This window comes from Ranitomeya variabilis, chromosome 3 (genome assembly GCF_051348905.1).
Source record: "Ranitomeya variabilis isolate aRanVar5 chromosome 3, aRanVar5.hap1, whole genome shotgun sequence".
Classification (NCBI taxonomy): domain Eukaryota; kingdom Metazoa; phylum Chordata; class Amphibia; order Anura; family Dendrobatidae; genus Ranitomeya; species Ranitomeya variabilis.
Genome location: NC_135234.1, coordinates 634,047,773 through 634,075,557, shown reverse-complemented (window position 1 = coordinate 634,075,557; position 27,785 = coordinate 634,047,773). Strand labels below are relative to the sequence as shown.

At 43.6% G+C, this 27,785-nt stretch overlaps 1 protein-coding gene across 7 annotated transcripts in view; it reads right to left on the bottom strand.

Annotated features, from left to right (window-relative positions):
* The window catches only part of ANKRD52 (ankyrin repeat domain 52), a 128,980-nt gene that overhangs the window by 91,554 nt on the left and 9,641 nt on the right, over positions 1-27,785 (bottom strand). For all 7 annotated transcript variants that reach the window (XM_077297526.1, XM_077297528.1, XM_077297527.1 and 4 more), the window contains exon 2: positions 1,573-1,656. In XM_077297526.1, coding sequence (XP_077153641.1) covers positions 1,573-1,656 — 84 coding nt within the window. The remainder of the gene's footprint in view (positions 1-1,572; positions 1,657-27,785) is intronic.

Below are 27,785 nucleotides of genomic sequence, written 5' to 3'. Positions count from 1 at the left end.
CCTTTTCAGAAGTGCACAAAACTGTGGACGATGGCACTTTTATGCAGTCCTAAAAAGATAGACACCGCAGGATAACAGGTCAGACAGTAGGGGGTTCGGTCTGATTCACGCATTTCTGAGATTTACTCTACTCCAATGTAAGAACTCAAGCACAGAGTGCAAGATAGATGTGTGCGGAGCCATACTGCGATCTTTGGGAGGAAGAGTGGAGGAAAAAATAAAAAAAAAATCAACAGCATGTGAAGAACTGGTTTTATTTTTTTTTTTACAACGTTCCTCTCGTGCGATAAGTGATTAGGCGACTTTATTCTTCGGGTCGGTGCGATTATAGCAATACAAGATGTATATCGGTTTTTATGTTTGGCTGCTGTCACACACTAAGACGCTTTTTAGTGCAAAAGCTAGTTTTTGCATCATGCATCACCTCATTTTGAGCGCATATTTTTTTTTTAAAAAAAATTTTTGCCCACAGAGTCATGTGAGGTCTTGTTTTGTGTGGGACGAGTTGACGTTTTTATTGGTACCATTTTTGGTACATGACATTTTTTAATCACTTTCTATTAAGATTTTTAGGAGGCAGAATTAACAACTACAGCAATTCAGAATTTTTCTTATTTATTTATTTTGGGGCGGTGGAGGTTATGCTGTTCCGTGTGGTAAAATTGATAAAACTGCCTTATCAATTTATTCTTTGAGTCAGTACTATTACAGAAATACCTCCTTTATATAGGGTTTTTTTTATGTTTTGGTGCCTTTATACAACAAAAACTATTTTATAGAAAAAAATATATATTTTTGCATCGCTTTATTCTGAGAGCTATAACTTATTTTTCTGCTGATGATGCTGAATGGTGGCTTGTTTTTGCAAGACAAGATGAAGTTTTCAGTGGTACCATGATTATTTATATCAGTCTTTATCGCGTTTTATTCCACTTTTTGTTCGGCAGTATGATGACAAAGCGTTGTTTTATGCCTTGTTTTCTATATTTTTATGGTGTTAACTAGTGGGACAGTTTTATAGGTCGGGTCGATGCGGATGCGGCGATACCAAATTATGCCCTTTTATTATTTAGCTTTTTCTTCAAATATTTATTTAGAAATACGATATCTATTTTAAAAATTATTTACAATTATTTAAAAATTATTTTTTTTTACTTTTTTCTAACTTTTTTACTTTGTCCCACTATGGGATTATCATTTTTTGCATTTTTTTCTGATCGCTGTGGAAACGGTCCGCTCTGAACTGACAAACTTGCTCCTCTTGCACTGGGCATGATCAGCAAGTTTTCTAGGTCTGGTGACCCGGATGTCGTCATGACGACATCGGGTCACCATGGCAACGTTCAGGACCCTGCGTCACGCTGCAAGGTCTCCGCTCCAAAGGCAGAGGGACTGACAGACCTCTGCCCGTTCCCGGAATGCTGCGATCTTGTTCGATTGCAGCCTTTCAGGGGTTAATATTCCAGGTATGATCTGTGATAGCTCATGGCACTTAGTGCTGGGTCTCAGCTGTCAGAATCAGGGTGATCTGCAAACAAACGTGATGCTTCAACAATGAGGATCACTACTTACCAAAATGTTGACATTTTCCTTTTGGCTCAATAGTAATCGTACTTCTTCTAGGTTGCGATTGAATATTGCTTGGACCAGTGGATGCTAAAATGGAAAAGGAAATACATTGCAGGATAAGTTGTACAAATCCACTGGTAATCAGCAGTGCTTTGTCTACATGAACATAACCTTATTATCAACACCAGCCCCTTTGCCCTTTCTAGATTGCAAGGAAAGACCTTTGGTCAATGTAGTGGAAAGAAAGAAAAGTCACAAGCAATAAAAAAAAAAAAAAACAATGGGCAGACCTATAGTCTTGGTATTCATCTTCAGCAAGAACACTATAATGACTTATACAAGTTTAGTCATCACTTCTGAAAAAAGTTTTATATTTGAGGCGTTAAGTGCTCTGGCATGACAGAGCACTTAACTAGCCTCTGCCTAATTTCCTTGTCTGAGGCCTGAAGTCAGACAGAGCGTGAGCTACCAATAAAGCTAAAGAGGCTGCTCAGGGAACGGAAACAACCTCAGGAGACAGGAAAAGTCCTAGGGCACTTAATGTCTCATTTGTATATGCATTAAGGCCGAGTTCTTGGGAATGCAGCAACAAATTGATATAAAAGTGTCCACGGATTAAGCTTTCAAAGACCTGCATGCCCATATGAGCAGTTTGTAGTGGGATGATGGTACAGACAAAATTCCCTTTAATTCTCTGACAGACCAATGTTTATTTCTGCATTGTCAGTTCCTTTACCAAACTATGCCACATGAGCGGCACTTGGACTCCGAATTGAACAGGCTTTTATGTGTGGACCACAAGCTCTATGCATTTTATGAGATTCATCAAGAGGGTCTAATGAATGGAAAGGGACTGACCTACAAGGATTACAATACAATGAACATGCCGTTTTGGAGAGGCAAAGGAAAAACAGAGGAATACTTTTGGGAGTCAAGCAAAACAGGTACTAGAAAAGAAATGTAAGCAGCACACCAATATTAGTGTTCTGCAGACTGACGGTCTATATACAGATATTAGTATTATCATTTTTATTATGATCGCGTCAACATATTCTGCAGCACTTTGCATTACAGAGGGGACTTGTACTTACAAGACATAACAGTAACAAATGACTCAACAGGTACCAAAAAGGTACATTGCCAAAACCATTGAAAATAATATAAGTAATCTTTATTTTAGGTAATTTATAAAAACATAATATGGGGAATGAAAGAGGAAGTTATTCACACAATTAAAACCAGTAAATATATCAGCCATGAGAGGTATAATGTTGGCCCACAGGTATTCAATTTATCATGTATACAAATCTGTCCAGTTATAGACCTATAAAGTGCGCACCTCCTGTAAGAAAACTTACAACATATCCTTTTGAGTGCAGAGTTTCATTGCTACTACATTTCTATGATACTTTTCTTCTGATTGCAAGCTAAACCAGGAGTCGAACAAATGCTGATGTAAAATACTGACCAAATACTGAACGTGGACTTGTGCCTGGAGGGTGTGAACAGATGCTATGAGGGACCAGTTTGGGGCGAAAATTTCGCAAGGGCAAAACAGGAATAGTTAAAACAAATGAGGTGCGGCGAGAGACCTGTCTAAAGAATAAAAGTGTTTTTAGGGCACACTTAAAACTGTGATTAATTCCCAATATCCAAATTGTCAGTGATGGTGCATTCCAAGGATTTGTCGCACGTGAAAAGTCTTGAAGATGGGAGTGGGAAGTTCAGATTATTGGCAATGTTAGTCTTGGGTCATTAGCAGAAAGGAGGGCATGGGTAGGGTGGTAGACAGATAAGGGAGGAAATCTAGGTTGGCGCAAAACTGGGGAGAGCCTTGTGAGTGACAGTGATGAGTTTATATTGGACTCTGTAGCAGTTTGGCAACCAGTGCAATGACTGGTACAATGTGGAGGCATCAGTGTAGTGGTTGGAAAGGAATATGATCCTGGCTGCTGCATTCAGCGTGGATTACAGAGGGGAGAGTTTAGTAACAGGGAGCCCGACTAATAAGAGCGTTACAACCAGGGCTGTGGAGTCATAGTCCTTTGTGGTGGAGTCTGAATCAGTATAAAATGGACCAAATCCTAAAATATATAATAAATTGAGTGCAGTAGTTCACTACAGTATGTGCGGTAAATTTTTTCATAAGAATTTGGGAAAGTTATGAAGTGTCCAATTGTCTGTTCTCTTCCTGATCTAAGGATCTCGGCTTTTAGTTGCGATGAATCTGCGCTGCACTTTATGTACATGGTCAGGTGAGGCCGTGCTGTGGAATCCGAGTCGTGAGTCAGGGAAATTAAGGAGTCGGAGGTTTGACTTACCGACTAAAAAGCCCTAGTTGCAACAGTCCACACGAGAATAAGAGCTACAATAAGGCTGTGCGCACACACTGCGTTTTTGATGCATATTCACTGCTTTTTCTGCGCAGAAATCGGCCAAACGCGCTATGGAATCCTTATGCAAGTTAATTCAATGACAATCCTGAAGTTTTGTGCACATAATCTGTAAATTTTCTTTGAGTATTTGCAGTGCGTTTTTTTCTGCAGCATGTCAATTCTTTGTGCGTTTCTGCAGCTTTTTTCATCAGCTTTTTTCACCCATTCACTTCAATTGAGATGGTCAAATCCACAGCAAAATAAACGCAGGTATAAAAATGTCTGGATTTGCTGAGTTTTTGTTTGCGTTTTATCAGCTCCTTTGGAGTTTCCCACGCTGTCATCTGTCTAACAGTGTGAAAACACTGGCGCGGTGGTTCTTATCGGCAGTAACGCTACTGTCGGTAAGACCGTCTATCAGAACACTGCAGGTTCATGCTGACAGATGTCAGCGTGAACCCGCAGCTGTGACCTGTGCTAAAAAGCTTACCGCAGATCAGCAGGCGTGGGCTGATGAGACTACTGCTCCCATCGGGCTACGTCTGTTGTCACTTATCACCGTGACAGCAGGTGCCGCTGATGGGAGAGGTAGTCTCATCAGCCGGCTTTTGTGCTTACAGGGAAAAAAAAAAAAAAAAAAAGTTAAAAAACGGCACATCTTCAAATAAAATCTGTCCGTCGTAGTTCATGTAATCCCGAGTGTCCCACAGCGATCCCACGTGTAGAACAGTCACATCGGAAGATGTGACTGCTCTACCCAGCCACCAGTGATACACTGCGGGAGCGATAACCTCCTGTCAGTGTATCACTGAGCTGCCATGAGACAGTTCACCGGAGTTCATCAACTGATCAGTTCCGATGCGCTCACTAACGGCACCGCTGAATGAGTGACTGCTCTCAAAGTAATCAGGATCGTCGTGGGACATTATGGATTATCTTCTACAAAAACCGCAGAAAAAAGCGATCAAACAACACCCAGAAATTAGCAAAAATGAAAAAGTTTATTAAATAATACCAGGATAGGGAGCATAGGGAAACAAAGTTTATACCATGCTACACATGTAGGAAACGCGGGGGTGCACAGCTTTGGGTGATATATATACATATATTAACTGGTTTTCATAGCCTAGAAAAGTACTGGCAATGTGAATATAACCATACCAGATCATATATCCAAACCAACCACACTGCACATAATCCCAGGTTTAGATTTCTAATACCATCGTTTCATATCAAGTTCATAATAATAAATCGTTACCGGAGCAGGATTGGGAATCAATACCACCGCAGCGTGCACCCGCCCCGACGCGCGTTTCGGCGTGATGGCCTTTTTCAAGGCTTCTTTTGAAGTTGTTATGGATTATCTTCTGTGCGGACATGTGAGGAATATTGTGGTTTATTATTTTATTTTTGTTGCAAGAGACCTTGGCTTCGGTGGATTAGGCGTTCCGTGAGTATAGTTTAATTAAAATTCATTAAAGGAGTCTCATTATTTCAAATAAAGGACTTTATTGTGTGGTGTGTGTGTTTTTATACAATATCACTACGACGTTACTAATGGATAGGTGTCTTATAGATGCCTCTCCATTACTAACCTGTAGGCTTGATGTCACCTGACAATACAAAGGTGACATCAACCCCACTAGCCCCTACTACAGGGCAAGTGGGAAGAGCGAGCCTAAGTACCAGATTTGGCGCATGTTAGAGATGCACCTTTTCTGCGGCAGCTGAGAGATGATGTTTTTAGTCTGGGAGGGGCAAATATCCATGGTCCCTTCCTAGGTTATTAACCCCTTAACAATGTTGGGCATAATGCCCACGTGACACTCCCTCCATTTGATGTGGGCTCCAGCGGTAAACCCACATCTTTCCAGGCACATGTCAGCTGTTTTGAACAGCTGACATGTGCCCGGAACAGCCGCAGGTGGAATCGCGATCCACCTGCGGCTATTACCCCGTTAAATGCCACTGTCAAACCCTGACAGCAGTATTTAACCCCTTAACCCCCAAGGGTGGTTTGCACATTTGCACGTTAATGACTGGGCCAATTATTACAATTCTGGCCACTGTCCCTTTATGAGGTTATAACTCTAGAACGCTTCAACGGACCCTAATGATTTTGACATTGCTTTCTTGTGACATATTGTACTTCATGAAAGTGGTAAAATTTATTTGATATTTCCTGCGTTTATTTGTGGGAAAAAAAATGAAATTTGGTGAAAATTTTGCAATTTTCCAACTTTGAATTTTTATGCCCTTAAATCACAGAGATATGTCACACAAAATACTTAAGTAACATTTTCCACATGTCTACTTTACATCAGCATAATTTTGGAACCAAAAATTTTTTTTTGTTACGAAGTTGTAAGTGTAAAAAGTTGACTAGCAATTTCTCATTTTTACAATACCATTTTTTTTTTTTTTAGGGACTACATCACATTTGAAGTCACTTTGAGGGGTCTATATGATAGAAAATACCCAAGTGTGACACCATTCTAAAAACTGCACATCTCAAGGAGCTCAAAACCACATTCAAGAAGTTTATTAACCCTTCAGGTATTTCACAGGAATTTTTGGAATGTTTGGGAAAAAAAAAAAATAAAAAATAAAAAATGAACATTTAACTTCTTTTCACAAAAAATTTACTTCAGCTCCGATTTGTTTTATTTTACCAAGGGTAACAGGAGACAGTAGGGGTAAACCACTGTTTGGGCGCATGGCAGAGCTCGGAAGGGAAGGAGCGCCATTTGACTTTTCAATGCAATGGAATGAAATGGAAATTGAAATAGGACACCGTATCGCATCATATCGAGAGCCCCTGATGTGCCTCATAGAAACCCCCCACAAGTGACACCATTTTGGAAAGAAGACCCTCTAAGGAACTTATCTAGATGTGTTGTGAGAACTTTGAACCCCCCAAAAGTGTTTCACTACAGTTTATAACAGAGCCGTGAAAATAAAAAGTCTTTTTTTTCCACAAAAATTCTTTTTTAGCCCCCGGTTTTGTATTTTCCCAAGGGTAACAGAAGAAATTGTACTCCAAAAGTTGTTGTCCAATTTGTCCTGAGTACGCTGATACCCCATATGTTGGGGTAAACCCCTGTTTAGGCACACGGGAGAGCTCAGAAGGGAAGGAGCACTGTTTTACTTTTTCAACGCAGAATTGGCTGGAATTGAGAACGGATGCCATGTCGCGTTTGGAGAGCCCCTGATGTGCCTAAATAGTGGAAACCACCCCAATTATAACTGAAACCCTAACCACACCCATAGCCCTAATCCCAACCGTAAATGTACCCCAACTTTAGCCCCAACGGGAAAATGGAAATAAATACATTTTTTTAAATTTTACTATTTTTCCCTAACTAAGGGGGTGATGAAGGGGGGTTTGATTTACTTTTATAGCGGTTTTTTTTAGCGGATTTTTATGATTGGCAGCTGTCACACACTAAAAGACGCTTTTTATTGCAAAAAATATTTTTTGCGTCTTCACATTTTGAGAGCTATAATTTTTCCAGATTTTGGTCCAGAGTCATGTGAGGTCTTGTTTTTTGCGGGACGAGTTGACGTTTTTATAGGTACCATTTTCGGGCATGTGACATTTTTTGATCGCTTTTTATTCAGATTTCTGTGAGGTAGAGTGAACAAAAACCAGCTATTCATGAATTTCTTTGTGGGGGGGGGGGGGGGGGTGTGCTTATACCGTTCCGCGGTTGGTAAAATTGATAAAGCAGTTTTATTCTTCGGGTCAGAACGATTACAGCGATGCCTCATTTATAGCATTTTTTAATGTTTTGGCGCTTTTATACGATAAAAACTATTTAATATAAAAAAAAATATTTTTGCATCGCTTTATTCTGAAGACTAATTTTTTCTCTGATGCTGTATGGTGACTCGTTTTTTTCGAGACAAGATGACATTTTCAGCGGTACCATGGTTATTTATATCCGTCTTTTTGATCGCGTGTTATTCCACTTTTTGTTCGGGTGGTATGATAATAAAGCGTTGTTTTTTGCCTCTTTTTTACGGTGTTCACTGAAGGGGTTAACTAGTGGGACAGTTTTATAGGTTGGGTCATTACGGACGCTGCAATACTAAATATGTGTACTTTTATTTTTTTAGATAAAGAAATGTATTTATTGGAACAATATTTTTTTTTCTTTATTTAGGAATTTTTTTTTATTTTTTTTTTTTACACATGTAAATATATCATCACTATATATTATCAGATCGCTGATCTGACACACTGACACTTTGCAATGCACTGTGTCAGATCACCGATTTGACAGGCAGTGCACGGAGGCTTACCGGCGCCTTCTCTGAGCAGGCGCTTGAAAGCCACCTCCCTGCAGGACCCGGAAGGCCCCCCGCGGCTATTTTGGATCTGGGCCTGCAGGGAGGAGGTAGGAGAGAGCAACCTCCCTGCGCGATGCTTCCCTATACCGCCGGAACACTGAGATCATCTTTGATCGCAGTGTGCCGGGGGTTAATGTGCCAGGAGCGGTCCGTGACCGCTCCTGGCACATAGTGCCGGATGTCAGCTGTGATAGTCAGCTGGCACACGGCCGCGCTCCCCCCGTGAGCGCGGCTGATCCACTATGACGTACTATCCCGTCACTGGGAATTAAGTCCCAGGTCACCTCGACGTGATAGTATGTCATATGGGATAAAGGAGTTAACATGCAATTCCGGCAATCGCGCCTGAAATCCGCCCATCTGTGGCCCCAGTCACAGGATCACGGGTCACAGATGGGTTGGCATGACAACCAGAGGTCTGATGGAGACCTCTATGGTTGTCACTGCCGGATTACTATTAGCGCCACCCGGTGGTCGGTGCTCATAGTAAGTGAGGTATTCTGCTACATACAGATGATCTGATCATCACCTGTATGTAGCAGCCGGTCGGGTTATGGCAGTTTCTAGACACACATGGAGATTTTTGAAGCACGCCAAAAGAAAAAAAAATGTTTTTTGAAAAAAAATAAAAGTTCAAATCACCCCTCTTTCGCCCCATTCAATATAAAAAAATAAATAAAAATCAAACACATTTGGTATCGTCGCGTTCAGAATCACCTGATCTATCAATAATAAAAAAAAAAAAAGATTAACCTAATCGCTAAATGGCATAGCAAGTAAAAAAGTCAAAACGCCACAATTAAGTTTTGTTGGTCGCCGCAACATTGCATTAAAATGCAATAAAGGGGAATCCAAAGATATACCATTTTGGAACAGATGACTAACTAAAAGCGTCAGCTTGGCGTACAAAAAGTAAGCCCTCACCAACCCGAGATCACAAAAAATAGAGACGCTACGGATATTGGAGAATGGCACATTTTTTTTTTTTTTATTATTTTTTTTTTTTTTAACAAGCTCTAGAATTTTTCTTTTCAGCACTCAGATAAAAAAGATCCTAGACATGTTTGCCATCTATGAACTCGTAATGACCTGAAGAATCATAATAGCAGGTCAGTTTTAGCATTTAGTGAACATACTGTAGTAACAAAAAAAACTGTGGGATTGCACTTTTTTTTGCAATTTCACCACACTTGGAATTTTTTTTCCCCTTTCCTAGTACAAGATATATTAAAACCAATGGTGTTGTTCAAAGGTTCAACTCGTCCTGCAAAAACAAGCCCGGACATTGCCATATTGACGGAAAAATAAAAGACGTATGCTCTATTAGGCTCTGTGCACTCGTTGCGGATTAGCCTCTGGCATTTTTTGGGCGGATTCTGCATCTCTTGGCAGAAAACGCAGGTGCGAATTTTGTGCATTTTTTATGTGGATTTTGTGAGGATTTGCTGCGGATTTTGTGTGTTTTTACCCCGGCAGAATTCTATAATGGAATGGGTACAAAAAAGCTGCAGATCCGCACAAAACTAGTGACATGCTACTTCTTTTAATCCGCAGCGCTTCCACGCGGAATTTTCTGCACCATTAGCACAGCGTTTTTTGTTGGGTTTTTTTTCTCCATTGATTTACATTGTACTGTAAATCACATGCGGATCTACAGCGGTTCTGCATGGTAAAAAACGCTGCTGATCCGCAGGAAATCCGCAACGTGTGCACATAGCCTAAAGAAGGGGAGCAAAAAACGAAAACGCAAAAATGAAAATACCTCCGATCATGAAGGGATTAATTGGCACTCAATTTCTTTAAGAAGTATAATAAAGTTATTTATTTCACATCCAGACAAACAGTTCAATTGCTGCTAAACGTTTTCGGTCCCATGCAGAAGCCAACACTGATCCTAGGATCAGACAATTTTGTTCCGACTTATTGGACCTTGTCCTTAGCGAGAACTATTTTTTGTTCCAGGACACGTTTTACTGCCAGCGACAAGGGACCGCGATGGGGTCCAATGTAGCGCCCCCGTATGCGGTGGCCTACATGGCGGCTTTTGAGGAGGACTGTTTTCAATCATCCGCTGTTTATACAACATTCCAAATTGTGGCGTAGATTCATAGATGATATTTTTTGCATTTGTGACGGACCAATAGAAACACTTCTACTTTTTGATTCCCATATCAATAGTATCTGGCCTGAACTTAAGTTCACCCTACAATATAGCACGGAACAAAATCAGCTTCCTAGACACTATGATACATAAGGATGTGGAGGACGTCCTCTCCATAGATCTGTTCACTAAAACTACAGATAGGAACAGCTTACTGGAATACATTAGTTTTCACCCTCCAGCCATAAAGAAATCTATTCCTGTATCACAGTTCCAGAGGGTTAAAAGGATTGTATCCCAGGAAGACACTAGGAAACAAAGACTAGACAAGATGGAAGAGAAATTTTCCACTAGGGGCTATCCATCTACAACTCCTGACCACGGCCAGACACTCCACCCCCAAAAACAAGATCACTGTTCCACGTATACCCTTTGTGAACACTTATCCCAATACAGGAGAGTCCAGGCTTCACTCCATAAACACTGGAATATCCTTAGTAAGAGTTATCCCGACATTCCTGAATTCCAGCAACCCTTCCTCTCTTGCTACCGCCGACCCACCAATATCAGAGACAAGCTAGTGAGGGCGGACATTGGGTCCAGTGTTAGGGTACCTAAACAGATGTTTTGCGTACACAGAAACACGGTACTTTCCCGTGTCTCAATTGTCTCCAATGCAACAACATTCAGAAGGGTGATCATTTATTTCACCCCCACACGGGTCAAAGTTTCCCGGCGAAAGGCTTTTTCACCTGTGAGTCCACATATGTGGTTTACATGATTAAGTGCCCTTGTGGCCTTGCGTATATAGGTGAAACCACGCAGGCGATACGCGATAGGATATCGCAACATAAATCCAACATAAGGTGCAAAAGAAACAGTCTCCCCCTTCCACATCATTTTCATAACAAAGGACACAGTGTGGCCCAACTAAGGTTCCAGGTTCTGGAGCAGATTGACGCTAACAGAAGGGGACAAAACCGGATAAATCTCTTGAAGAAACGTGAAGCTTTCTGGATCTTCACTTTACAGACTCTTGAACCTAGGGGACTGAATAGAGACTATAACACTCCTAGTTTTTTGTGACCACGCCAGCCTTATGCTGTATAGATTTGTAACATTATTCTGTGTTTAAACCTCTGTTTTGTAGCTTATATGCTATTCTAACCTATGTCTTTTTTCCATAGAATCGCTAAACCACCACTCTGTCTCTCTCTTTGGGCACCCCGTGCTATCCACAGTATAGTATAACAGTCTGGTATATTACTCATTTCATTCACGCATCTTTTTCTCAGGTCATTATATAGATTTATGCCACAGTAGCCCATATTCATGCTGCATGTACCACACTGTCCCCTGGAGATTTAGCCATTCCTGGGATAACATGTTCTTTCCCCATATAGTGAAACGGCAACACCACCATCTCTTGCGCTTTATTTTACATTCCGAAATCCATATACAGCTTCTCCTCTCCATACCGAACTACAAGTGCCACTAGCCCATACACCCTAGCATTCACGTACAAACTGGCGTCACGCCTGCGCACACTGACATTGCGCACACGTGACTGCGATGATGCGCGGTATCACGTGATACGCCCCCTTAGATCATATACCCGGAAGTACAAGCCGCACTTGCAGCGCGCTCTCCCCAGCGTCCCAGCACGCCACCAGCACTCAGAACACACAGCGGTAAGCATACACGCAGCGTTACTTTAGCTGCCCCCTCTGAACATTTCACACTGACCCACCATTGTCTCATTATTTTAGTGTGCAGTGTGGGCCTACCGCACATTTAAGCAGCAGAGTATGCTTGAGATCACAGTCTCCATATATCGGTAAGCTTGCTTATGGTCACCCTGTACTATTGTGACCTTTAACCTTTTGCCTGTTCTTAAGGGAAACTCTTTTAAACATTCAGCGTCTCCCACTCACACACCACCTCCTCACCTCGCCCCCTCTCTGTCGGAGTCCCACAAGGTTCAGTCCTTGGGCCCCTGCTCTTCTCCATTTACACCTTTGGCCTGGGACAGCTCATAGAATCTCATGGCTTTCAGTATCACCTCTATGCTGATGACACACAGATCTACATCTCTGGACCAGATATCACCTCCCTACTAACCAGAATCCCTCAATGTCTGTCCACTATTTCATCCTTCTTCTCCGCTAAATTTCTGAAACTTAACATGGACAAAACAGAATTCATCATCTTTCCCCCATCTCACGTGACCCCCCCCAACGAACCTATCCATTACAGTAAATGGCTGCCCACTCTCCCCAGTCCCACAAGCTCGCTGCCTCGGGGTTATCCTTGACGCTGATCTCTCCTTCAAACCACATATCCAAGCCCTTTCCACTTCCTGCCGACTTCAACTCAAAAATATTGCACGAATCCGTTCATTCCTCAACCAAGAATCTGCAAAAACCCTAGTCCATGCCCTCATCATCTCTCGTCTTGACTACTGCAACCTCCTGCTCTGTGGCCTCCCCTCAAACACTCTCGCGCCCCTCCAATCTATTCTAAACTCTGCTGCCCGACTAATCCACCTGTCCCCCCGCTATTCTCCGGCCTCTCCCCTCTGTCAATCCCTTCACTGGCTCCCCATTGCCCAGAGACTCCAGTACAAAACCCTAACCATGACGTACAAAGCCATCCACAACCTGTCTCCTCCTTACATCTGTGACCTCATCTCCCGGTACTTTCCTACACGCAACCTCCGATCCTCACAAGATCTCCTTCTCTACTCCCCTCTTATCTCCTCTTCCCACAATCGTATACAAGATTTCTCTCGCGTATCACCCCTACTCTGGAACCCTCTACCACAACACATCAGACTCTCGCCCACCATCGAAACCTTCAAAAAGAATCTGAAGACCCACCTCTTCCGACAAGCCTACAACCTGCAGTAACCACCGATCAACCAACCGCTGCACGATCAGCTCTATCCTCACCTACTGTATTCTCACCCATCCCTTGTAGATTGTGAGCCCTCGCGGGCAGGGTCCTCACTCCTCCTGTACCAGTTATGACATGTATTGTTCAAGATTATTGTACTTGTTTTTATTATGTATACCCCTCCTCACTTGTAAAGCGCCATGGAATAAATGGCGCTATAACAATAAATAATAATAATAAAAACATTACAGCTTCTAAATTGGCTACCATACGCTTTAGCAGAAGGCTCATTTATCTGATCATATACTCAGATACAGCGCTCCAGGTGACTACTTCTCTGCACCAATCTGTCTAGTATTGCGGGCACGAGACCTGTTGGCATTGCACTATTTGTACCTTGTTTTTTATATCTAGCGACGTTACCCTTTCTGAAAAGAACACTGTTTGATAACAGTCTCTCTTTTCAAGATCTTAGAATATTGGCACGATATACCAGAACACGATTATGGCATTGTCTCTATAGACACGTTCTTAGTATACTCCACGATACTTCGATTTATCCACGTCACCGACTTAGGCTACGTTCACATTTGCGTTGTGCGCCGCAGCGTCGGCGCCGCAGCGCACAACGCAAACGAAAACGCGGCAAAACGCACGCTAAAACGCTGCGTTTTGCGCCGCATGCGTCGTTTTTGGCCGCAAGTTGGACGCAAAAAAAATGCAACTTGATGCGTTTCTTGCGTCCAACGCTTGCGGCCATGCGGCGCTAAACGCAGCACAACGCATGTCCATGCGCCCCCATGTTAAATATAGGGGCGCATGACGCATGCGGCGCCGCTGCGGCGCCCGACGCTGCGGCGCTGACCGCAAATGTGAACGTAGCCTTAGACCCCTAAGGAGCACGTATATCCTTTTTCTCGTCACAGTATATCCTTTTTCTATTGTGGTTCCTTGTTGGTATTTACAGTACTCGAACACATATGCACAATATGTTTCCTTGAAAACCATTTGTACGACTGCAGCCACTATCGTGTGATTATAAATTATATTATTTTGACGGAAATGTAGTTTTTTTTATATGTATCATGTAAAATATAACATGTTTTCACACAACAATGGACTTAAATTCTGATCACATTGTTTTCTTTTTTTCTATTCTAAATAATTTTTGTATTACATTAGATAAACTTGCTCTGAGGAAGGTCCGCATGGGACCGAAAACGTTTAGCAGCAATTGAGCAGCAATTGAACTGTTTGTCTGGATGTGAAATTAATAACTTTATTAGGCTGTGTGCACACGTAGCAGATTTTTTGCGTTTTTCGCGTTTTTTTGCTATAAAAACGCTATAAAACCGCAAAAAAAACGCTCACATTAAGCATCCTATGTAACAGAATGCAATCCGCATTTTTTGTGCACATGCTGCATTTTTTTCCTGAGCGGAATCGCAATCCAGAAAAAAACGCAGCATGTTCATTAAAATTGCGGAATCGCGGCGATTCTGCACACATAGGAGTGCATTGATCTGCTTACTTCCCGCACGGGGCTGTGCACACCATGCGGGAAGTAAGCAGATCAAGTGCGGTTGGTACCCAGGGTGGAGGAGAGGAGACTCTCCTCCACGGACTGGGCACCATATAAGTGGTAAAAAAAAAAAAGAATTAAAATAAAAAATAGCGATATACTCACCTTCGGGCGGCCCGACCTCCTCAACGGCTTCTGTGGTGTGTGAAGGACCTGCGATGACGTCACGGTCACATGACCGCGGGTCACGTGACCGCTACGTCAATGGAAGGTCCTGAACACAGCATTAGGAACGGAAGCCGCTGAGGTGAGTTATAACCTTTTTTTTTCTTTTTTTTTATTATTTTTAACATTCTACCTTTTACTATAGATGCTGCATAGGCTGCATCTATAGTAAAAAGTTGGTCACACTTGTCAAACAGTATGTTTGACAAGTGTGACCAACCTGTCGAACAGTTTTCCAAGCGATGCTACAGATCGCTTGGGAAACGCTAGCATTCTGCAAGCTAATTATGCTTGCAAAACGCTAGTTTTCTGCGGGTATATGCATGCAAATTCTGCATGCGATATACCCGCGGCAGGAGGCGCAGAATTGCCGCGGAAATTTCCGCGGCAATTCTGCTACGTGTGCACATAGCCTTATACTTCAAGAAATTATTGAGTGCCAAGTTTTTCTACACATTGGATTAAACGGGCTGGAGACCCTACTTGAGCACCTATACCCACATTCTTACAGAGTGCCGTGTAGTTTTTTGTATGCATGAAGGGATTAATATCAGCCCGCAGCTGTCTGCCTAGCCTTTGCTATAGGGGTACCCCATGTCAATTTTTTTTTCTGGGGTCCCCCTGTAAACTAGCCAGTAAATGCTAAGCAAACAGCTGTGAACTGATATTAAATAGCCTGGGAACCTTTATGGCTATTGGCTCCTTCCAAGAATATTAACATCAGCCCTCATCTTTCCCTCTGCTGGTTATTAAAATTACACGGGAGCCCACACAATTTTTTTTCTTTCATTTTTTTTTTTTTTTTTTAAATTAACAGTCGCTGTTTGGTTACAGACTATGTACGTTCGTGCATGCGTGCGTGCTTAATAGCGTAGTAATGAGAGTGTCGGGTAGTGATGAGCGAATATACTTGTTACTCGAGATTTCTCGAGCACGCTCGGGGGTCCTCCAAGTATTTTTTTAGTGCTCGGAGATTTCGTTTTTCTTGCCGCAGCTGAATGATTTACATCTGATAACCAGCATAAGTACATGTGGGGATTCCCTGGCAACCCCCACATGTACTTATGCTGGCTATCAGAAGTAAATCATTCAGCTGCAGCAAGAAAAAATAAATCTCCGAGCACTAAAAAATACTCGGAGGACCCCCGAGCGTGCTCGAGAAATCTCGAGTAGCGAGTATATTCGCTCATCACTAGTGTCGGACTGACACCTTTTCATTACTAAGGCTGGTTTCACACTTGCGTTGAGGAGGGCCGCTGATGGCAGCCTACTTCCTCCTTTATTCCTCCGTGAAGCTCCGCCTACTGCCGCATGCATCCTGCGTTTCCCTGCGCACCTATCTTTAACATTGGGTACGCAGGGACATACGTTGTATGTGGATGTATCCGCATGCGGCGATTTGACGTGTGCGGTGACCACGCGGAAGCACAAGTGTGAAGCCAGCCTAAGCCTAGGGCTAGGTGTCAATGACAGCTGCTGACACCAAGTCCTAATTCCACTACGCTGATGCCACACAGCATCAGCATGAAAGAGGTGGTGCTGAACCAAGAAATTAGATCACAAAACTTTTTTTTAAATATCTTTATTTAGCTCAAAGAAGCCTTCATTGCTTTAAAAAAAAAACAAAAAAAAAAAAACGCATGCCACAGCATTTTTCCTGATATGCAGAAACCTTGCAGAAATTTCTGCAAGCAAATACTCAACGTGAGCACATAGCCTAAGAGTCAAGAGGTAACAAAAAGGTCAAATTCTAGAGATGTTTTTGGGGTGGCGACATGAGCAAGCGGATGATTACAAGTAGGGAAGATCAGAGTCAAACAACACCAAGACAGCGGGTGTACTGCTGTGGAGTAATGTTACAACCACACACTGAAATCATAGAATGCTAGAGTTGCAAGGGACCTCCAGCGTCATCTGGTTCAACCTCCTGCTCAATGCAGAATTCACAAAACCATCTCATGTCTGTCCAGCCTTTGTTTGAAGACTTTCAGTGAAGGAGAACTCACCAATTTTTATTTTTTATTTTTAATCTAATCTGTATCTTCTCCCTTTCAGTGTCATTTCATTGCTTCCCGTGCTTCCATGTGCAATTGAGAATAAGGATGAACCTTCTACAGCTCAACATCCCTTCACATATTTGTAGACAAATTGCAATATTGGGTTTAGGAAGGTTAGTGGATCGAAGAAACACTAGGAGTTCAGTTTTTTGACAGATTCAGTTTTAGACAGAGGGAGGACAATGTTAGAGACAGCAGTAAGAATCAATGGTGTTTTGTAGTAATGCAGGGGTGATGTCAGGAGACAATGTGTATAATTGAGTAACATCAGCATATGGATGGTATTGAAAACCAAATCTACTGATGGTTTGTCCAATAGGGAGTGTATAGCAAGAAGAGGAAGGTAGGACTAAACCCTGAGGAACACAAACAGTAAGGGGAAGGGCGAAGAAGAGGAGCCAGCAAAAGATAGTGAAGGAGCGGTCAGAGAAGTACGAGGAGAACCAAAAAAAGTAGTATCCTTGAGACCCACAGAGCAGAGGATATTAGGCGGAGCTGGTGATTGACAATGTCGAATGCCGCAGAGGTATCCAGGAGAATCAGCAAGGAGCAGTGACCATTAGATTTAGCCGTTAGTAGAGCATTAGAGACTTTAGCAAGGGCAGTTTCAGTAGAGTGTAAAGAGCGAAACCGGATGGTAAAGTGTCAAGAACAGATTTATCTGAGAGTGGGTGGAGTAGACAGGAGTGGGTCAAGCATTCCAGGAGCTTAAAGGGAACCTGTCACCCCGTTTTTTGAAGATGAGCTAAAAATAGCGTTAAATAGGGGCAGAGCTGGGCGTTACATTAGTGTCTTTTGTGTGCCTTTATTACCCACCTATGCTGCTGAAATACCTTTGTAAAGTTGCCGTTTTCTGCTGTCACTCACGCTGGTCTGGTCCTATGGACGTGGTGACAGCGCTGTTTCTCCCCCAGATCAGGCTCATCATTACGTTGGTGGCGTAGTGGTGTGCGCATGTCCAACAGAGAATATCCACTGCCCAGGAGATGAAAAAGAGCGCGATCTGCGCTATTCAGCCGTTTACCGGTGGGCGCGGCCATCTTTCTGTGGCCGCGCGTGCGCAGATGGAGCGCTCTGCTGCCCGGGGCTTCAGGAAAATGGCCGCCGCGATCTCCATCTGCGCACGCGCAGAATCCCGCGGCCATTTTCCTGAAGCCCCGGGCAGCAGAGCGCTCATCTGCGCACGCGCGGCCACAGGAAAGATGGCCGCGGCCACAGGAAAGATGGCCGCGGTGGAGCATGCGCAGACAGATCTCCGTCAACCCCTTCTGCAGCAACCAGCTTCCTGCAGCAGCGACCCTGCTCCATCACAGACCACCCCCCTCCCCATAAGCTACCATAAAAACAGACTATAAAACAGACTATATTTTATTTAAAAAAAAAAAAAATTCCTCCCCAAAATTTGAGGTGCATCTTATAGTCCGCAAAATTCGGTAATTGGCCAAGATAGCACTGAGGTGGATGGTGGGGACTCAGACTGAAGAGGGAATGAAAAGAGCCAGTCAGATTGCTGGATAATGAGGTGATAACAGTGTTGAAGTACATAGTTATAGTTATTAAGGTTGAAGCATAGCTCCCAACCGTCCCTCATTGTGCGGGACTGTCCCGCATTTGATGCTTTTCCCCGCTGTCCTGCCCGGGACACTCTGCTCCCGCAAACAACACAGGAGAATTAGCAGTCACACCCCCCCTTGTGTTAGGCCACGCCCCTTCCCCATGTTCCAGAGTCTTACTCTTAGGGCTTCCTGCGGCATGAAGGAGGCACTGCCAGCGCTGGGCACGGGGTCATGATCCGCAGGACACGGAGGTGGCGAGGAGGACGAGGAGCTCAGCTGGATGTTGCGCAGGACGAGCAGGCACACCGACCCTCATGTCCCCGGTGTGTGCGGTGCCAGGTAGGTGCCAGCAGGATAATGAGCTGGAGTGGGCGTGCTCGGTAGCCATGTGCTGCAGCAGGCTGCTTGTTGCTCTGCTTGTAACAAAGGAAACTAGTTCTCACCGTGCAAAGAAATGTCTCCAGATTTACTGATCTGCACCTAATGAGGCTTTGTGCTGTCACTGCCAGGGAAGCAACACATGCCCTGGTGAGGGCACCCACAGGCGAGCGCCATGCAGCACTGGCACAGGAGCCGTGTGTGTGTACGAGGTGTACGGAGCGGAGCCGTGTGTGTGTACGAGGTGTACGGAGCGGAGCCGTGTGTGTGTATGAGGTGTACGGAGCGGAGCCGTGTGTGTACGGAGCTCAGCCGCGTGTGTAGGAGTAGCTATGTGTGGCCATTATACGGTACGAAGTATCATGTGCGGCCAATATACAGTATGGAGCATCATGTGTGGCCATTATACAGTATGGATCATCATGTGTGGCCATTATACAGTATGGAGCACTGCGTGGCCATATTTTTTTATTTATAATTATTCTTTATGAAAGTGTGATCAGCAGTGCTAAATGGGTGTGGTTGGGACGTGGATATGGGTGTGGCTAGTTATGAATAGGTGTGGTCAGAGGCGTGGCCTAAAATTTGCCACGGCTTTAGCCCTCTTTCCCATCTTCAAAAGTTGGGAGGTATGGTTGAAGGAAGACTTTAAGTCCATCTAGTTCAACCCATAGCCTAACCTAACATGCCCTAACATGTTGATCCAGAGGAAGGCAAAAAAAAAAAACCCATGTGGCAAAGAGTAAGCTCCACCTTGGGGAAAAAAATTCCTTCCCGACTCCACATGCGGCAGTCAGACTAGTTCCCTGGATCAACGCCCTAGTTCCCTGGATCAACGCCCTATCAAGGAATCTAGTGTAAATACCCTGTAACATTATACTTTTCAAGAAAGGCATCCACTCCCCTCTTAAATTTAAGTAATGAATCACTCATTACAATATCATACGGCAGAGAGTTCCATAGTCTCACTGCTCTTACAGTAAAGAATCCGCGTCTGTTATTATGCTTAAACCTTCTTTCCTCCAGACGTAGAGGATGCCCCCTTGTCCCTGTCTCAGGTCTATGATTAAAAAGATCATCAGAAAGGTCTTTGTACTGTCCCCTCATATATTTATACATTAAAATAAGATGACCCCTTAGCCTTCGTTTTTCCAAACTAAACAGCTCCAAGTGTAATAACCTATCTTGGTATTGCAGACCCCCCAGTCCTCTAATAACCTTGGTCGCTCTTCTCTGCACCCGCTCTAGTTCAGCTATGACTTTCTTATACACCGGAGACCAGAACTGTGCACAGTATTCTAAGTGTGGTCCAACTAGTGACTTGTATAGAGGTAAAATTATGTTCTCCTCATGAGCATCTATGCCTCTTTTAACCCCTTTCTGCCAGCTGACGGAATAGTACGTCAGCTGGCAGATCCCCTGCTTTGAGGTGGGCTCCGGCGGTGAGCCCACCTCAAAGCCGCAACATGTCAGCTGTTTTGTACAGCTGACATGTGCGCGCAATGAGCGCGAGCGGAATCGCGATCCGCCCGTGCCCATTAACTAGTTAAATGCCGCCATCAAGGGCTGACAGCGGCATTTAACTAGCGCTCCCGGCCACGCGGCCGGAAGTGCTCGAACTGCGGACCCCCGTCACATGATCGGGGGTCAGCGGTGCATTGCCATAACAACCAGAGGTCTCCTTGATGGCCGATTGCTTTGAGCGCCACCCTGTGGTCGGCGTTCAAAGTACACCTGGATTTCTGCTACATAGAGGTGATCTGTACTTCACCTCTATGTAGCAGAGACGATCGAGTTGTGCATGCTTCTAGTCTCCTATGGAGGCTATTGAAGCATGCCAGAATTAAAAAAAAAAAAGAAAAAAAAAAAGTGTTTAAAAATATTAAAAAAAATAAAAAATATATAAAAGTTTAAATCACCCCCCTTTCGCACCAATCAAAATAAAACAATTAAAAAAAAAATAATCAAACATGCACATATTTGGTATTGCCGCGTTCAGAATCGCCCGATCAATAAAAACAAAGGATTAACCTGACTGCTAAATGGCGTAGCGAGAAAAAAAATCAAAACGCCAAAATTAAGTTTTTTTGGTCGCCACGACACTGCATTAAAATGCAATAACGGGCGATCAAAAGAATGTATCTACACCAAAATGGTATCATTAAAAACGCCAGCTTGGCACGCAAAAAATAAGCCCTCACCTGACCCCAGATCACGAAAATTGGAGACGCTACGGGTATCGGAAAATCGCGCAATTTTTTTTTTTTGCAAACTTTGGAATTTTTTTCCACCACTTAGATAAAAAATAACCTAGACATGTTAGGTGTCTATGAACTCGTAATGACCTGGAGAATCATGATGGCAGGTTAGTTTTAGCATTTGGTGAACCTAGCAAAAAAGCCAAACAAAAAACAAGTGTGAGATTGCACTTTTTCTGCAATTTCATCACACTTGGAATTTTTTTTTCCCGTTTTCTGTTACACGGCATGGTAAAACCAATGGTATCGTTCAAAAGTACATCTCGCCCCGCAAAAAATAAGCCCTCACATGGCCATATTGATGGAAAAATAAAAAAAGTTATGGCTCTGGGAAGGAGGGGAGCGAAAAACGAAAACGGAAAAAGCTCCGGGGGTGAAGGGGTTAATGCATCCCATTATTTTATTTGCCTTTGTAGCAGCTGCCCGACACTGGCCACTGAATATGAGTTTGTCATCCACCCATACACCCAGGTCTTTTTCATTGACGGTTTTGCCCAGAGTTTTAGAATTAAGCACATAGTTATACATCTTATTACTTCTACCCAAGTGCATGACCTTACATTTATCCCCATTAAAGCTCATTTGCCATTTATCAGCCCAAGCTTCTAGTTTACATAAATCCTCCTGTAATATAAAATTGTCCTCCTCTGTATTGATTACCCTGCAGAGTTTAGTGTCATCTGCAAATATTGAAATTTTACTCTGAATGCCCCCTACAAGGTCATTAATAAATATGCTAAAAAGAAGAGGGCCCAATACTGACCCCTGTGGTACCCCACTGCTAACCTCGACCCAGTCCGAGTGTGCTCCATTAATAACCACCCTTTGTTTCCTATCCCTGAGCCAGCTCTCAACCCACTTGCACATATTTTCCCCTATCCCCATTATTCTCATTTTATGTATCAACCTTTTGTGTGGCACCGTATCAAAAGCTTTTGAAAAGTCCATATACACTACATCCACTTGGTTCCCTTGGTCCAGTCCGGAACTTACCTCTTCATAGAAGCTGATCAAATTAGTCTGACATGAACGGTCCCTTGTAAACCCATGCTGATACTGGGTCTGACTCATGAGGTTATTCCTCTTCAGATACTCCAGTATAGCATTCCTTAGAATGCCCTCCAGGATTTTACCCACAGTAGAGGTTAAGCTTACTGGCCTATAATTTCCGAGTTCAGTTTTTGTCCCCTTTTTGAATATTGGCACCACATTTGCTATACGCCAGTCCTGTGGTACAGACCCTGTTATTATGGACTCTTTAAAGATTAAAAATAATGGTCTATCAATGACTGTACTTAATTCCTGCAGTACTCGGGGGTGTATCCCATCCGGGCCCGGAGATTTGTCAATTTTAGTGATTTTTAGACGACGCTGTATTCCTGCTGGGTTAAGCAGGTGACACTTAATGGGGAATTTTTGTTATCACTGATCATATTGTCTGCCATGGGATTTTCTTGTGTAAATACTGGTGAAAAAAAGTCATTTAGCATATTGGCTTTTTCCTTATCCTCATCCACCATTTCCCCCAAGTAGGCTTGTTTGGAGAGGTGAAAGGCAGAGTTGTATGTTTTGAGCATAACCTTAATATGAATGAAATGTTAGGCCAGACTAGGTATTCTCCACAGACAGTCGGCGCACCTGGAGCACCGCTGGAGAAAACGTTTGTGCAACGTGTAATAGAACCAAAGACAAACAGAGCAATGAATTAGCAATATATTTATTTCACTAAGGCTGGCCTCACACTGGGCGTAAGACAATACGCCACGTATTATACGTCCGTACTACGGCCGTAATACGGAGAAATGTTCCCAAAATATTGATCCGTAGTCAGGGTGTGTCAGCGTATTTTGCGCATGGCATCCTCCGTATGTAATCCGTATGGCATCCGTACTGCGAGATTTTCGCGCAGGCTTGCAAAACCGACATCTAATGGATTTATGTGCTCAAATGTTCGGGAAAACATATATACAGTATATATATATATATATATATCATTGAGACACATATATATATATATTCTGTATTTAGATTTCATTCAGCGCGATATGTGTTAAAAGCCGGTAATTCAATTACCGGCTTCTCATTTCTCCTGCACAAACCCGACAGGATATGAGACATGGTTTTCATACAGTAAACCATCTCATATCCCCTTTTTTTTTGCATATTCCACACTACTAATGTTAGTAGTGTGTATGTGCAAAATTTCAGCGCTGTAGCTGCGGAAATAAAGGGTTAAATGGCGGAAAAAATTGGCGTGGGCTCCCGCGCAATTTTCTCCGCCAGAATGGTAAAGCCAGTGACTGAGGGCAGATATTAATAGCCAGGAGAGGGTCCATGGTTATTGGCCCCCCCGTGGCTACAAACATCTGCCCCCAGCCACCCCAGAAAAGGCACATCTGGAAGATGCGCCTATTCTGGCACTTGGCCACTCTCTTCCCACTCCCTGTAGCGGTGGGATATGGGGTAATGAAGGGTTAATGCCACCTTGCTATTGTAAGGTGACATTAAGCCAGATTAATAATGGAGAAGCGTCAATTATGACACCTATCCATTATTAATCCAATTGTTTGAAAGGGTTAAAAAACACACACACACATGATTTAAAAGTATTTTAATGAAATAAACACAGCGGTTGTTGTAATAATTTATTGTTCTCGCAATCCATCAGGAACACCCTCGCTTGGAAAAATAATAAACGCACAAGATACATACCTTCTGGTGAACCGTCTCGTCCCACGAAGTAATCCATCTGAAGGGGTTAACTAATATTACAGGCAGGAGCCCTGCTAAATGCAGCTGTGCTCCGTGCCTGTAATCCCCGGCGAATGAATGAAATGTAGGTCATTGACCTACATTTCCTTCAGTCGCGGTGATGCGCCCCCTGGTGGATGTCCTCATATGACCTGGAGCGTGGGAAAAAGTTCCCAGGAGCCCAGAGCCCACGCCAATTTTTTCCGCCATTTAACCCTTTATTTCAGCAGCTACAGCGCTGAAATTTTGCACATACACACTACTAACATTAGTAGTGTGGAATATGCAAAAAAAAAGGGGATATGAGATGGTTTACTGTATGTAAACCATGTCTCATATCCTGTCGGGTTTGTGCAGGAGAAATGAAAAGCCGGCAATTGAATTACCGACTTTTCACTAACACCGCTGCGTATTTCTCGCAAGTCACACTGCTGGTCAGTGTGGAATCCGTATTTTTCTCGCCACCATAGACTTTCATTGGCGATTTTTTTTGCGCAATACGGTGACAAACGCAGCATGCTGCGATTTTGTACGGCCGTAGAAAGCCGTATAAAACTGAACCGTAATATACGGCTAATAGGAGCAGCCCCATTGAGAATAATTGTGCAGTTTATTTTGCGAGTTTTACGGACGTAGTTTATGCGCTCATACGTCCGTAAAACTCGCTAGTGTGAGGCCGGCCTAATATTGCGCCTGCATTAGGTCTCCAATAAAATAGGGCAAACATCCATTAATGCTGGGTTGCATCAGTAAATTATGTGCAGATTGAAAAGCCGAATCGATGATTTGTGGATACGACTGCACCATTTTATTGGAGACCTAATGTAAGCGCTGCCATAATATTTAAGATAGGAGATTGATCCGTGACTGACCTGTGTCACCATTCAAAAATAGGAGGCAGACGGAAGGGCCAGAGCACAAATATAAAGAAAGATAAACTTAGGCACTCAACTTAAATGAGGTTTTTTGTGATTTTATTGTAGTCATCAAAATAAAGGTTTCGGCCTCAATGCCTGGTTCTTCAGTAACTACATGCAAGGAAAAGTGTATTTACAAAAATTATAATAAACATGTTGGTCGCCCAACGTGTAAACAGTGTATAACAAAATAAAGTATATACAAAAAAAAAAAAAAAAAGGGGTGGGGGAGAAGATATATATCGGTAAGGCCTAATAGTACATTTGAGATACATAGGAAGCAGGGAAAATAACGTATTATGCTCAGAGAGAATCTACTATATAATTGTCTAAGGCTATGTGCACATGTTGCGGATTAGGCATTTCTGGTGCGGATTCTGTCTCTCCTGGCAGAAAACGCACCTGCGGTTTTTTGTGCGGTTCCGCAGCGTTTTTTTGTGCGTTTTTGCTGCGGTTTTCTTGCGTTTTTTACCCCTGCAGTTTTCTATAATGGAGTGGGTACAAAAACGCTGCAGATTCACAAAAAAGAAGTGACATGCTACTTCTTTTAAACCGCAGCGTTTCCGCAGCGGATTTTCCGCAAAGTGTGCACAGTATTTTTTTTTTTCTCATTGATTTACATTGTACTGTAAATCAATTGCGGATCTGCAGCGTTTCTGCACCTCAAAAAACGCTGCGGATCTGCAGAAAATCCGCAACGTGTGCACATACCCTAAAGGTACCTTCACACTGAACAACTTAACAACGATAACGATAGCGATCCGTGACGTTGCAGCGTCCTGGATAGCGATATCGTTGTGTTTGACACGCAGCAGCGATCAGGATCCTGCTGTGACATCGTTGGTCGGAGCTAGAAGGCCAGCACCTTATTTCGTCGCTGGATCACCCGCTGACATCGCTGATTCAGCGATGTCTTCACTGGTAACCAGGGTAAACATCGGGTTACTAAGCGCAGGGCCGCGCTTAGTAACCTGATATTTACCCTGGTTACCATTGTAAATGTAAAAAAAAAAAAACACAACACTACATACTCACATTCCGGTGTCTGTCGCGTCCCCCTGCGTCCGCTTCCCTGCACTGTGTCAGCGCCGGCCGGCCGTAAAGCAGAGCACAGCGGTGACGTCACCGCTCTGCTTTAGGGCCGGCGCTTACACAGTGCAGGGAAGCGAACCCCGGGGGACGCGACAGACACCGGAATGTATGTAGTGTTTGTTTTTATTTACACTGGTAACCAGGGTAAACATCGGGTTACTAAGCGCGGCCCTGCGCTTAGTAACCCGATGTTTACCCTGGTTACCCGGGGACTTCGGCATCGTTGGTCGCTGGAGAGCTGTCTGTGTGACAGCTCTCCAGCGACCACACAACGACGAAACAGCGACGCTGCAGCGATCGGCATCGTTGTCTATATCGCTGCAGCGTCGCTTAATGTGACGGTACCCTAAGGGTCACTTACGTCTTTCTGTCTGTCCTTCTGTCTGTCTGTTACGGATATTCATTGGTCGAGGCCTCTGTCTGTCATGGAAATCCAAGTCGCTGATTGGTCGCGGCAAAACGGCCACGACCAATCAGCGACGGGCACAGTCGGGCGGCAAAATGGCCGCTCCTTCCTCCCCGCAGTCAGTGCCCTCTCCATAATCCCCTCCAGTCAGCGCTCACACAGGGTTAATGGCAGCGGTAACGGACCGCGTTATGCCACGGGTAACGCACTCCGTTACCGCTGCTATTAACCCTGTGTGACCAACTTTTTACTATTGATGCTGCCTATGCGGCATCAATAGTTAAAAGTTCTAATGTTAAAAATAATTTAAAAAATAAAAAATCGTTATATACTCACCGTCCGTCAGCCCCTCAGATCCAGAATCGGCCTTTCCCGCTCCTCGCGACGCTCCGGTGACCGCTCCATGCATTGCAGTCTCACAAGATGATGACGTAGCGGTCTTGCGAGACCGCTACGTCATCATCTCGCAAGACCGCAATGCACTCTTGGGACCGGAGCGCACGAGGAGCGTCGGTAACCGCTTCGCCTGGATCCGGGGCCAACGGAAGGTAAATATATAAACTATTTATTATTTTAATTCTTTTTTTTAACAGGGATATGATGCCCACATTGCTATACACTATGTGGGCTGTGCAGTGGGCTGTGCTATACACTACGTGGGCTGTGCTATACACTACGTGGGCTGTGCTATACACTACGTGGGCTGTGCTATACACTACGTGGGCTGTGCTATACACTACGTGGGCTGTGCTATACACTACAGTCATGGACAAAAATTTTGAGAATGAGACAAATATTAATTTTTCCAAAGTCTACTGCTTCATTTTTTCTAATGGCAATTTGCATATACTCCTGAATGTCAGAGTGATCAGCTTAACAGCAATTACTGTACTTGCAAAGTCAATATTTGCCCAGAAAATGAACTTTAACCCCCAAAACACATTTCAACATCATTGCAGTCCTGCCTTAAAAGGAGCAGCTAACATCGTTTTAGTGATTGATCCATTAACACAGGTGTGGGTGTTGATGAGGACAGGGCTGGCGATCAGTCATGATTGAGTAAGAATGACATCACTGGACACTTTAAAAGGAGGCTGGTGCTTGGTATCATTGTTTCTCTTCAGTTAACCATGGTTATCTCTAAAGAAACACGTGCAGCCATCATTGCACTGCACAAAAATGGCCTAACAGGGAAGAGTATCGCAGCTACAAAGATTGCACCTCAGTCAACAATCTATCGCATCATCAAGAACTTCAAGGAGAGAGCTTCCATTGTTGTCAAAAAGGCTCCAGGGCGCCCAAGACCGACCAGCAAGCGCCAGGACCGTAT